Source organism: Carcharhinus amblyrhynchos, unplaced genomic scaffold (assembly GCF_965287045.1).
Source record: "Carcharhinus amblyrhynchos unplaced genomic scaffold, sCarAmb.v2.hapA chromosome_167, whole genome shotgun sequence".
In the NCBI taxonomy this organism is placed as follows: domain Eukaryota; kingdom Metazoa; phylum Chordata; class Chondrichthyes; order Carcharhiniformes; family Carcharhinidae; genus Carcharhinus; species Carcharhinus amblyrhynchos.
The window spans coordinates 290,993-305,000 of record NW_027649907.1 but is presented as its reverse complement, the minus strand read 5'-3'; the positions used below and the strand labels follow the sequence as shown (position 1 = coordinate 305,000).

Below are 14,008 nucleotides of genomic sequence, written 5' to 3'. Positions count from 1 at the left end.
AGCACTGACCCTCCCACAGTGCGGTGCTCCCTCAGCACTGACCCTCCCACAGTGCGGTGCTCCCTCAGCACTGACCCTCCCACAGTGCGGCGCTCCCTCAGCACTGACCCTCCCACAGTGCGGTGCTCCCTCAGCTCTGTCTGTGGACAGATTTCTCGAACCCACCTTCATCGCTGAAATCTCTTTCGTGGTAGTTTGCGTCACAAGTATATTTGATCGCAGAGAGATACGACGTGACCCCGTGCGTTGTCACGTATTCAAAGTGTCCGTGTACGATATCCTTCGGAACGCCGCACGAAACTGAGAGATAGAAAGGGAGGGAAGGAGAATTCCTCAATCTGGGACACTGAGATCGAACCAACGCAGGATTCAAACAGACCCTTCTGCCCATCCAATTCCTGCTCTCCCCTTCGATCGGCCATTGCTTGATCGAATTTTAACCCCAGCCCCACAATCTCACCGCTCCCCCCTCTAATCATTCCTCAGTCGGGATAGGGAGACCGGAACTGTGCTCCGAGTGTGGGTCTAACCGAGGGGATAGGGAGACGGGAACTGTGCTCCGAGTGTGGGTCTAATCGAGGGGATAGGGAGACGGGAACTGTGCTCCGAGAGTGGTGAAATTAAAGGGATAGGGAGTCGGGAACTGTGCTCCGAGTATTGGTCTATCCGAGGGGATAGGGAGACAGGAAATGTGCTCAGAGTGTGGGTCTAATGGAGGAGAAAGGGAGACGGGAACTGTTCTCCGAGTGTGAGCCGAACCGAGGGGATAGGGAGACGGGAACTGTGCTCCGAGTGTGAGCCGAACCGAGGGGATAGGGAGACGGGAACTGTGCTCCGAGTGTGGGTCTAACCGAGGGGATAGGGAGACGGGAACGGTGCTCCGAGTGTGGGTCTAACCGAGGGGATAGGGAGACGGGAACTGTGCTCTGAGTGTGGGTCTAATCAAGGGAATAGTGAGGCCAGAACTGTGCTCTGAGTCTGGGTCTAACCGAGGGGATAGGGAGACGGGAACTGTGCTCCGAGTGTGGGTCTAATCGAGGGGATAGGGAGACGGGAACTGTCCTCCGAGTGTGGGTCTATCTGAGGGGATAGGGAGACGGGAACTGTGCTGCGAGTGTGGGTCTAATCGAGGGGATAGGGAGACGGGAACTGTGCTCAGGGTGTGGGTCTAACCAAGTAGATAGGGAGACGGGAACCATGCTCCCAGTGTGGGTCTACCGAGGGGATAGGGAGACCGGAACGGTATTCCGAGTGTGGTCAAACCGAGGGGATAGGGAGACGTGAACTGTGCTCCGAGTGTGGGTCAAACCGAGGGGATAAGGAGACGGGAACTGTGCTCCGAGTGTGGGTCTAACCGAGGGGATAGGGAGACGGGAACTGTGCTCCGAGTGTGGTCTAATCGAGGGGATAGGGAGACGGGAACTGTGCTCCAAGTGTGGGTCTAATCGAGGGGATAGGGAGACGGGAACTCTGCTCAGGGTGTGGGTCTAATCGAGGGGATAGGGAGACCGGAACCTTCCTCTGAGTGTGGTCCAAACAAGGGGATAGTGATACGGGAACTGTGCTACGAGTGTGGGTCTAACCGAGGGGAGCGGGAGACGGGAAATGTGCTCGGAGTGTGGGTCTAATGGAGGAGATAGGGAGACGGGAACTGTTCTCCGAGTGTGGGTCTAACCGAGCCGATCGGGAGACGGGAACTCTGCTCCGAGTGTGGGACTAACCGAGGGGATAGGGAGACAGGAACTGTGCTCCGAGTGTGGTCTCACCGAGGGGATAGGGAGATGGGAACTTTCCTCTGAGTGTGGTCCAAATGAGGGGATAGTGATACGGGAACTGTGCTACGAGTGTGGGTCTAACCGATGGGATTGGGAGACGGGAACTGTGCTCTGAGTGTGGGTCTAACCGAGGGGATAGTGAGACGGGAACTGTGCTCCGAGTGTGGGTCTAACCGAGGGGATAGGGAGACGGGAACTGTGCACGGTGCTCCGAGTGTGGTGTAACCGAGGGGATAGGGAGACTGTGTGTTACTGAGGTTAATCTCTCTCTCACCTTTGTGACATTCTGGCAATTTGTACTTCAGTTTTGCGTTCTTCCACTTCTTCTGTTCTGTACAAATGTACACAGCTAGAGACCAGAGGGAGAGACAGAGAGAGAGAGAGAGAGACACAGAGACAGGCTGAGAACAAATCCCAGATAATCGGATCCACATTTACCCAAACCATCGCAGTGTCACACACCCTCCCCCGGTACTCTGAAATATCCCCCTCCACCTCGATTTCATCATTCTAACCCCTTCCCCTACCCCCCTGGGGCGGAGGCTGGAAGGGGAGCGAGGGAGACAGGGAGAGGGCGGGGGCAGCGAGGGAGACAGGGAGAGGGTGGGGGGAGTGAGGGAGACAGGGAGAGGGCGGGGGGAGCGAGGGAGACAGGGAGAGGGCAGGGGGAGCGAGGGAGACAGGGAGAGGGCGGGGGGAGCGAGGGAGACAGGGAGAGGGCGGGGGGAGCGAGGGAGACAGGGAGAGGGCGGGGGGATCGAGGGAGACGGGGAGAGGGCGGGGGGAGCGAGGGAGACGGGGAGAGGGTGGGGGGAGCGAGGGAGACGGGGAGAGGGTGGGGGGAGCGAGGGAGACGGGGAGAGGGCAGGGGGAGCGAGGGAGACGGGAGAGGGCAGTGGGAGCGAGGGAGACGGGAGAGGGCGGGGGGTAGCGAGGGAGACGGGGAGAGGGCGGGGGGAGCGAGGGAGACAGGGAGAGGGCGGGGGGAGCGAGGGAGACAGGGGGAGGGTGGAGGGAGTGAGGGAGACGGGGAGAGGGCGGGGGGAGCGAGGGAGACGGGGAGAGGGCAGGGTGAATGAGGGATGGGCCTCAGAGTGTGGGATTTACAACAGCTAATTTTGGATTTCCTCAAATTGCTCCCAAACCCATTCCAAAATTGCCTAATATTATGATCACTCTTTCCTGGATCTCCCAGCTTAGCAAGGTCACAAACCGTCCCAGTTTCAGCCAACAACACTGGGCTGGAAATATTCTCTTCCTGGTTGTGTCCTTGGTAGAATGAACCAGAAGTTTACCCGACTCTGAAGCTGCTTCTCTCGGTCTGGGAACAATCGCTCAAATTTACCAGGGGAACTCTTCACAGCGTTCCTTATCGCGCAGGTTTGCTGCTTATCCGACATGGCCATCCTTTGATATCAGGACGGCTGGCGTTTCTCCCCATCATTCTCGAAAGAAAAACGATCACTGGAGGCACTCCCCCCACCCCAGGCCCGCTCGCGATCTCCTCAATTAACCCGGTAAACATTGCGAACACAATCTTGGTCGCCTTGTAACCGTAACCCGGAGGCCGGTGGGTGGAGCACAATCGACGCAGCTCAGTCAGAGAAGAATAAGAACAGCGTGTCATCGAACGTTCAGTGAGTGTTTGGTGAATTTGGCTGGCAATACACCTGTATCCCCAAATTCCACCAACGTCAGGTTACAGGCTGCCCTAGAATATTTCAGCCCAATAGTCAGCAGAAGGGGATGCACGATTTTCTTTTTGGTGGGTCGGGGGGGCGCGTTTTCTCACTCGATTACACTTTGATGGTTCGCCCCCGGACAGCAGCGTTACCTACCCTCCTCGGGATCCTCGAGGTGGTAGACCGGGCCATCGCAAACATACTTGATCACGGAAAGATAGGTGTCATCATCGTGATGAGACAGATATTCATAATGTCCGTGAGAAATATTCGCAGGAACGCCGCAGTGAACTAAAACAGGAGGAGAGAGAGAGACAGAGAGGGAGTGCAGTGAGGCACAGATCAGTCACACATTTAGTCTTTCAGCTCCCACCCACAGTGTGTGGCTCCCTCGGCACTGACCCTCCCATAGTGCGGCGCTCCCTCAGCACCGACCCTCCCACAGTGCGGTGCTCCCTCAGCACTGACCCTCCCACAGTGTGGCGCTCCCTCAGCACTGACCCTCCCACAGTGGATCCCCTTGGACCCCATGCCCTCTCACTTTCTCAAGAAGCCTTGCATGGGGGGACCTTATCGAAGGCCTTGCTGAAGTCCATATAAACCACATCCACCGCTCTTCCTTCCTCAGTGTGTTCAGTCACATCTTCAAAAAACTCAACCAGGCTCGTAAGGCACGACCTGCCCTTGACAAAGCCGTGCTATTTTTGGTCACACTATACCTCTCGAAATCTTCGTAAATCCTGCCTCTCAGGATCTTCTCCATCAACTGACCAACCACTGAGGTTAGACTCTCTGGTCTATCATTTCCCGGGCTCTCCCTATTCCCTTTCTCGAGTCAAGGAACAACATCCTCCGGAACCTCTCCCGTCTCCATCGACGAGGCAAAGATCATCGCCAGGGGCTTTGCAATCTCTTCCCTGGCCTCCCACAGTAACCTGGGGAACATCCCATCCAGTCCCGGCGACTTATCCATCTCGACGCTATTCAAAAGCTCCGACACATCCTCTTTCTTAACGTCCACACACTCAATCTTTACAGTCCACCCCCAAACCTGCCCAGACAACCACCCAGATCCTTTTGCCTCGGGAATCCCAAAGTAAAGTATTCATGAAGCACCTCTGCTATTTCTCCCGGTTCCACACAGACTCTCCCCGTTCTCCTTTTCCCGGTTCCATTCCTTCAAATCTCATCCTTTTCCTCTTCACATATCTGTAGAAGGCCTTGGGGTTCTCCTTAACCTTACCCGCCAAGGCCTTCTCATGACCCCTTCTGGCTCTCCTCATTTCATAGAACATAGAACATAGAACATTACAGCGCAGAACAGGCCCTTCGGCCCACGATGTTGCGCCGACCAGTTACAAAAACAATGACCCACTAGCCTATACCAATCCCTTTTCGTCCATAAACCTATCCAGAGATCTCTTAAACGCCCCCAAACTAGACGCATCTACAACTGCAGCAGGCAGGGCATTCCAATCCCTCACCACCCGCTGGGTAAAGAACCTACCCCTGACATCCGTCCTGTAGCTACCCCCCCTTAATTTAAAGTCATGCCCCCTCGTGCTAGCTTTCTCCATCCGAGGAAAAAGGCTATCACTATCCACCCTATCTAAACCCCTAATCATCTTATATGTTTCAATAAGATCCCCTCTTAGCCGCCTTCTTCCCAACGAAAACAACCCTAGATCCCTCAGTCTCTCCTCATAGGACCTCCCCACCATACCAGGCAACATCCTAGTAAACCTCCTCTGCACCCTCTCCAACGCCTCCACATCCTTCTTGTAATGCGGGGACCAGAACTGCACACAGTACTCCAAGTGCGGCCGCACTAGAGTAGTGTACAGTTGCAACATTACACTGCGACTCCTAAATTCAATCCCCCTACCAATAAACGCCAAGACACCGTACGCCTTCTTGACAACCTTATCTACTTGATTCCCAACTTTCAGGGATCTATGTACACACACACCTAGATCCCTCTGTTCATCCACACTATTCAAAGTCCTCCCGTTAGCCCTATACTCGACACATCTGTTGCTCCTACCAAAGTGAATTACCTCACACTTCTCCGCATTAAATTCCATCCGCCACCTCTCGGCCCAGCTCTGCAACCTATCTAAGTCTCCCTGCAGACTATGACACCCTTCCTCACAATCTACCACACCTCCAACTTTGGTGTCATCAGCAAATTTACTAATCCACCCAACTATACCCTCATCCAGATCATTAATAAAAATTACAAACAACAGTGGCCCCAAAACAGATCCCTGAGGCACACCACTCGTAACTGCACTCCATGATGAATATTTACCATCCACCACCACCCTCTGTCTCCTATCTGATAGCCAATTCCTGATCCAACTTCCTAGATTACCCACAATCCCATACATCTGCATTTTCTGCAGAAGCCTACCATGGTGAACCTTATCGAACGCCTTACTAAAATCCATGTATACCACGTCAACTGCCTTACCCCCATCCACCTCTTTGGTCACCTTCTCAAAAAACTCAATAAGGTTAGTAAGGCACGACCTACCTGCTACAAAACCATGCTGACTATTTCTAATCAATTCATTACACTCCAAATAACTATAAATCCTATCCCTAATAATTTTTTCTAAAACCTTGCCCACAACAGAAGTAAGACTCACCGGTCTATAATTCCCGGCAAAGTCTCTGTTCCCCTTCTTAAACAATGGGACAACATTCGCTATCCTCCAATCCTCCGGGACTACACCAGAGACCAATGACGACCTGAAGATCTGAGCCAGAGGCTCTGCAATCACCTCTCTAGCCTCCCAGAGAATCCTAGGGTAGATCCCATCCGGACCAGGGGACTTATCTATTTTCAGCCCCTCAAGAATTTCCAGCACATCCTCTTTATCAACCGTAATACTTTCTATTTTACACCCCTGCGACCCAATGTCCTCCTCAGCTATATTCATGTCCCCCTGCGTGAACACCGAAGAGAAATATTGGTTCAATACTTCTCCAATCTCCTCCGGTTCCACACACAACTTCCCCCTGCTGTCTGTAACTGGCCCTAATCTTGCCCTGACCAACCTTCTGTTCTTGACATACTTATAGAACGCCTTAGGATTCTCCTTAATCCTATCAGCCAAAGTCTCCTGAACTTCCTTCCTCCAAGTCTCATCCTCCTCTAGATCCCGAACATCTCCCAGCTCCCTCAATCTTTCGGGAGCTTTTCTTTTCGAGTGGATTTGTCTCAGCTCCCGAGCACCACGGTTCCCATGAACCGACCAAAACTTATGATCACTATTCCCCAAAATGCTCCCCCACAGAGAGATCCGACACTTGTCCAGGTTCATTCCGCAAAGCCAGATCTCCAGAGAGCCCAGAATACGAAACATTGCAAACACACTCACCATCCTTGTGTGCGATATCCTCAGCTTCATCAGCTGGATAAAAATAGATGGAAATAAAACACTGTTAGACCCAGTTCCCAAAATCCACCGTTCCCTGGGAAGTTATTCCCACAGTGCGGCGTTCCCTCAGCACCAACCCTCCCACAGTGCGGCGCTCCCTCAGCACTGACCCTCCCACAGTGCGGCGCTCCCTCAGCACCAACACTCCCACAGTGCGGCGCTCCCTCAGCACCGACCCTCAGTCAGTGCGGCGCTCCCTCAGCACTGACCCTCCCACAGTGCGGTGCTCCCTCAGCACTGACCCTCCCACAGTGCGGCGCTCCCTCAGCACTGACCCTCCCACAGTACGGCGCTCCCTCAACACTGACCCTCCCACAGTGCGGCGCTCCCTCAGCACTGACCCTCCCACAGTGCGGTGCTCCCTCAGCACTGACCCTCCCACAGAGCGGTGCTCCCTCAGCACCGACCCTCCCACAGTGCGGCGCTCCCTCAGCACTGACCCTCCCACAGTGTGGCGCTCCCTCAGCACTGACCCTCCCACAGTGCGGCGCTCCCTCAGCACTGACCCTCCCACAGTGCACAGCTCCCTCAGCACTGACCCTCCCACAGTGCACAGCTCCCTCAGCACTGCCAATCCATTATAATCCATCCTTATTCAGATACACATCAGGATCCTCTCAGAGCCCAGAGCAATAAATATTGCAAAAACACTCACCGTCGTGGTGCCCCCTGGGGTCAATGACAGAACCTGGTTAAAACAAAAGATAGAAATAAAACATTGTTAGAACCTGTGCCAGGTATGACCAAATCCTGGAGACAAATTCCCACAGTGTGGCGCTCCCTCAGCACAGACACTCCCACAGTGCGGCGCTCCCTCAGCACTGACACTCCCACAGTGCGGTGCTCCCTCAGCACTGACACTCCCACAGTGCGGTGCTCCCTCAGCACCGACCCTCCCACAGTGCGGTGCTCCCTCAGCACTGACCCTCCCACAGTGCGGTGCTCCCTCAGCACTGACCCTCCCACAGTGCGGCGCTCCCTCAGCACTGACCCTCCCACAGTGCGGCGCTCCCTCAGCACTGACCCTCCCACAGTGCGGCGCTCCCTCAGCACTGACCCTCCCACAGTGCGGCGCTCCCTCTGTACTTTGGGAAGTTTGCGTTCACTCACTTGGAAGTGCATTCTTCTGTGGTAATGCTCCAATCAAGCAGAGCAGCATCAAACGGAACGGGAAAACCCTGCAGGAATAAAACACAGAACAGATCTATCATTCCCACTGTTCACCCTATCCATAACCCTCAGAATTTTATCCACCACTCACAGGTCTCCCCTCAGCCTCCGTCTTTCCAGGGAGATCAACCTCAGTTGACACAATCTCTCCTCATAGCTCAGACCCTCCAAACAAGGCAACATCCTGGTAAACCTCCTCTGCAATCTCTCCAAAGCCTCCAGGTCCCTGGCAGCAGGATCGAGATGTGGATATGCTGGCGTTGGACTCGGGTAAACACAGTAAAAAGTCTCATAAATCGGTTGGACTGAAACCTGGTGTTGTCAGGATCAACACCAGATTAGATACAGGGTAAAGCTCCCTCTACACTGTCCCCATCAAACACTCCCAGGACAGGTACAGCACGGGGTTAGATACAGAGAAAAGCTCCCTCTACACTGTCCCCCCATCAAACACTCCCAGGACAGGGACAGCACGGGGTTAGATACAGAGTAAAGCTCCCTCTACACTGTCCCCCCATCAAACACTCCAAGGACAGGTACAGCACGGGGTTAGATACAGAGTAAAGCTCCCTCTACACTGTCCCCCCATCAAACACTCCCAGGACAGGTACAGCACGGGGTTAGATACAGAGTAAAGCTCCCTCTACACTGTCCCCCCCATCAAACACTCCCAGGACAGGTACAGCACGGGGTTAGATACGGAGTAAAGCTCCCTCTACACTGTCTCCCCATCAAACACTCCCAGAACAGGTACAGCACAGGGTTAGATACAGAGTAAAGCTCCCTCTGCACTGTCCCCCACATCAAACACTCCCAGCACAGGTACAGCACGGGGTTAGATACGGAGTAAAGCTCCCTCTACACTGTCCCCCCATCAAACACTCCCAGGACAGGTACAGCACGGGGTTAGATAAAGAGTAAATCTCCCACTACACTGTCCCCCATCAAACACTCCCAGGACAGGTCCAGCACGGGGTTAGATACAGAGTAAAGCTCCCTCTACACTGTACCCCCATCAAACACTCCCAGGACAGGTACAGCACAGGGTTAGATACAGAGTAAATCTCCCTCTACACTGTACCCCCATCAAACACTCCCAGGACAGGTACAGCACGGGGTTAGATACAGAGTAAAGCTCCCTCTACACTGTCCCCATCAAACACTCCCAGGACAGGTACAGCACGGTGTTAGATACCGAGTAAAGCTCCCTCTACACTGTCCCCCATCAAACACTCCCAGGACAGGTACAGCACGGGGTTAGATACAGAGTAAAGCTCCCTCTACACTGTCCCCATCAAACACTCCCAGGACAGGGACAGCACGGGGTTAGATACAGAGTAAATCTCCCCTTGCCCGGGGTTCTCACCCCATGTTGAGACTGTGTCTGGGCGTCCGCGGGCAATCGGAGCTGTTCTTGGAGGAGACGGGTGTCCGCTGGGCTCGGTGCTTTGCAATTGCTCTCTCTGCGCAGATCCCGCCGCTTTTCACCCTCTCTCCCTCTTGTGTCCCCTCCCCACTGCCCAGATCTGGAACTTTCCATTGAATTAGTGACTGCAGAGTCAGTGACTGGCCAGTCTCCTCCACGCCCCTCGCCGCCCTCCTCCAATCTCTTTCCCGTCTCCAGCCCTCCCCTTCCCGCATCTGCCATCCCTTATCTCCCGAACCTTCCCCCACTGAACTCACCAGAGGCAAACAGTTCAGTATCGACAGATGAGTCTGCAAAATCGGGGAGCAGTTGCTAAGGCGCTCGGGTAGAGTTTTTTTCTTAACCTTACTATAAATTAGAGCGTTGAGGAATCCCGATACTCTACATAGGTAGAGTGTCCCACCCTCCCCCCTCCTCTAACCTCAAAAAAAGAGAGAGAGAGAGAGAGAGAGAGAGGGGCTCTGACTGAGAGCAGGGAAGTTTGTTTTTGTTTTGGAGCGTGCTGTAAGGGCTTTGGCTCACAGGGCCACAGAGATAAGGCTGAGGCAAGGTAAGTTATCAGTTTTTTTTTAACTTTTCCCTCTGGGTTCCTGAAAAGGGGCAAGTCCGGGTGTGAGGCCAGTGTGTTGCTGCCACTGCAACACGTGGGAGGTCTTGGAGGCTCCTGGTCCCCCAGACACCCACACCTGTGCTCGGTGTGTGGAGTTCCAGTCCCTACGGAACCAGGTTAAGGAGCTGCGAAGGCAGCTCGAGGACCCTCGGCTCATTAGAGAGAGAACCAGGGGATAATTGACGGGAGCGACCGGCAAGCGGTCACACCCGGGGGGCAACGGGAAGAAGGCACGTGGGTAACTATCAGGGAGGGGAAACCTCAGGTGGTGGAGAGCACGCCGGTGGATGTCCCCCCCTTCAAAATAAGTACTCCTGCCTGAGTACTACTGGGGGTGGGGAGTGAGGGGTGGGGGGGACAGCTCACCCGAGGTGGGCAGCAGTGGCCAGCTCTCTGGAGCTGAGCCAGTGTGTCAAAAAACTTGTAGCCAAACAGGCAATCTAAAATGGTGTTTTGTAAAGCACTCTGGGACAATTGGGCAAGAAACTAAACCGACAGGCTGCAGTTTAAAGACAGACAAACAGGCTGCAACCCTGATGAGTGAATATACAGGATACGGGCCATCTCCAGGATGAAAGAGACTTTCTGGTCACACTGGGTTGTGTGCCAGAGATAAAGACACCGTGAATCCTTATTTAGGAGGAAGGTATGTGCCCTCTGTGCCTCTAACACCTACAGACACGGCCCCCGGGGACACACCCAGAGATCGGTGTGGTCGCACCTGATTGGACTCTTCTCGATCAGGGTGATCAAGTCCTGATCGATTGATTGGCGACGGCCAAAAAAAGGGGGTGAAACCAAACGGGGGATAAAGTATGCGGCACAACCAGGAATCTCTCTCTCTCTGACCCCCACGGACAAGCTACAACGACAGAGAGACACCACACCTGAGAATGGAGGAAAGGGAGTAGATCAGAGCCAGGGGACCACACCAGACTAAAGGACCAGACCACGCAGACAACTACCCAGACCAGTGCAGAGATAAAGGCCACTATCTGTTTGGGGACTTGTCACTCAGGCAAAGTTCAGTCAAGGTCTTGTATTGGACTTGAATTCTAGTATTTTCTGTAAGATAACTTATTGTTGGTGGGGTGGGTGATTATTGATTGTGTGGGTTTAAATAAATATTGTTTGTACTTATAAGACGTCCACTCAAAGTTATTTGTCCACCGTATAAAGGTTAAAACAGGCTGATTTTTACAACATTTGGCGTCCCTGGGTGGGCATCGATAAGAAGTAACTTTGTTGCTCCGATATCGAACCCCACAGACTTTATATTGAACGGTTATTTAAAACTCAGAGCCAACAGGTGTGAACTCCTTATTCAACAAATAACTGCTTTCGGGGAAATTGTTTATTGTGCGTGTATTGTCACTAACAAGGAGGATAGGGTAAACTCTGTAGGTTTGTATTAGAACGCAGAGGGATTAGGACCGGGACATAGCGTTAAGCCGTACCCCGCAGTCCGATCGCCTCCCTACCCCTTGTCGATAAATATAGAATGGCAGGAAACAGTATAGAGACAGAGAAGTGTCCCATATGGGAAAAAATAATCAGGGAATATATTAAGAAGAAAAAGTGGCCCCTCTGGGCAGAATCTTGTGCTAATGCTGAGATAGGACTGGGATCCCAAGGGCAGATTCTGAAGTGAGGCTAGTCAAGGGGAAGAGTGATCTCTATTGTCGACCATGAGGCAAGGCTCAAACCTAACTCTGGAGTAGAGAGGGGTGTTGATCATACTCTTGGTACTAACTGACTTAGAGGGACTGATTGGTAAATTAGTAGGCGCTGCACCCTTTCAATCAGTTCTTGTTCTCCTGGGACTATGCCTAGAGAAATATGTAGAATATTATAGTGAGTTTTTGGATCTGGGATCCATGAGTCAGATGTTTTAATGAGAGAATCAGCGATAAAAGAAAATGTTTGTTGAAACTGAGTAATGTTATTGTGATTATTAGTTTAGAAGAGTAACAGAGTGAGAAGTCAAAGAAAATTAAGTTAAAAGAGGAGTTAGAAATTGAGAGTTAGTTGAGAAGTTAAGAGAAGAAATAAGTAATAAAGGGAACAGGGATAGCCCGGGAAATTACCGACCGGTGAGTCTGACCTCAGTGGTTGGTAAGCTGATGGAGAGGCTTCTGAGGGACAAGATCTACGAGCATTTGGAGAGGTTTGACATGATCAGGAATAGTCAGCATGGATTTGTCAAGGGCAGGTCGTGCCTTACAAGTCTAGTTGAGTTCTTCGATAATGTGACTGAACACATTGACGAAGGAAGAGCGGTGGATGTGGTTTACATGGACTTCAGCAAGACGTTTGATAAGGGCCCCCATGCAAGACTTCTTGAGAAGGTGAGAGGGCATGGGATCCAAGGGGCTTTGGCCTTGTGGATCCAGGACTGGCTTGCCTGCAGAAGGCAGAGAGTGGTTGTGGATGGGGCTTTTTCTGAATGGAGGTCAGTCACCAGTGGAGTGCCCCAGGGATCTGTTCTAGGACCCTTGCTGTTTGTCATTTTCATAAATGACCTGGATGAGGAAGTGGAGGGATGGGTTAGTAAGTTCGCCGATGACACGAAGGTCGGTGGTGTTGTGGATGGTCTGGAGGGATGTCAGAAGTTGCAGCAGGACATAAATAGGATGCAGGACTGGGCAGAGAAGTGGCAGATGGACTTCAACGCGGGTAAATGTGTAGTCGTCCATTTTGGCAGGACCAATGGGATGAACGAGTACACTATCAAGGGTAGGAGTCTTAGCAGTGTTGAAGGGCAGAAGGATCTTGGGGTCCGGGTCCACAGGACTCTTAAATCGGCCTGGCAGGTGGAGGATGTGGTCAAGAAGGCGTATGGTGTACTGGCCTTCAGTAATCGAGGGATTGAGTTTAAGAGTCGGGAGGTAATGCTGCAACTTTATAAGACCCTTGTCAGGCCCCACTTGGAGTACTGTGCGCAGTTCTGGTCACCTCACTATAGGAAGGAAGTGGAAGCTATTGAGAGGGTGCAGAGGAGATTTACAAGGATGTTGCCTGGATTGGGAGGCATGCCTTATGGAGATAGGTTGAGGGAGCTGGGACTCTTCTCCCTGGAGAGACGAAGGTTGAGAGGTGACCTGATAGAGGTTTATAAAATGTTGAGAGGAATAGATAGGGTGGATTCTCAGAGGCTATTTCCCCGGGTTGAAATGGTCGCTACGAGAGGACACAGGTTTAAGGTGCTGGGGAGCAGGTACAGAGGAGATGTTAGGGGTAAGTTTTTCACTCAGAGGGTGGGGAGTGAGTGGAATCGGCTGCCGTCAGCGGTGGTGGAGGCGAACTCGCTGGGGTCTTTTAAAAGACTTCTGGATGAGTATATGGGATCTAATGGGATTGGGGGTTATAGATAGGTCTATGGATTGGGAGGTGTTGATGTGATCGGCGCAACTCGTGGGCCGAAGGGCCTGTTTGTGCTGTAGTGTTCTATGGACGGTGACCCAGACACACACACACACACACACACACACACAAACAAGGTCACTCCTTGTTGGGTCCAACGTCCTGAGCTGACTCCGCAGAGCCCAGAACCGTCTCCAGGCGAGCGAGAGAATCGAGCCATCTCCCCCCACCACCCCCCCACCCCCCACACCTCCCCTTGACCTTGGCAGTGAGCCGCCATCTTGAATGGCTCCGTGCCGTGGGGTGACCCAGAGTGACCCTTGAACGTAGGACATCGAACGCGGGGAAGGAGCCGTTCTTGAGTCGGTCGGGACGTGACCTCAGACTTTTGTACCTCTTTCCCCGAGGGAAGACGGTGGAAGGGAGAGTGTCCGGGGGTGGGGGTCGGGGGGATGGGGGCTGTGGGGGGGTGTGTGGTGGGTGGGGGTGGGGGGGTCCTTATAGTATCTATAAATGACTTGGAAGAGGCAGTAAGT

At 53.0% G+C, this 14,008-nt stretch overlaps 1 protein-coding gene across 1 annotated transcript in view; it reads right to left on the bottom strand.

Annotated features, from left to right (window-relative positions):
* Positions 1 to 14,008, bottom strand: part of LOC145338768 (haptoglobin-like) — an 82,585-nt gene that overhangs the window by 2,765 nt on the left and 65,812 nt on the right. Inside the window, exons 5-7 of the mRNA XM_080183156.1 lie at positions 3,614 to 3,748; positions 2,050 to 2,124; positions 166 to 300 (exon numbers count right to left, since the gene is read on the bottom strand). Of these exons, the coding sequence (XP_080039282.1) occupies positions 166 to 300; positions 2,050 to 2,124; positions 3,614 to 3,748 (345 nt within the window). The remainder of the gene's footprint in view (positions 1 to 165; positions 301 to 2,049; positions 2,125 to 3,613; positions 3,749 to 14,008) is intronic.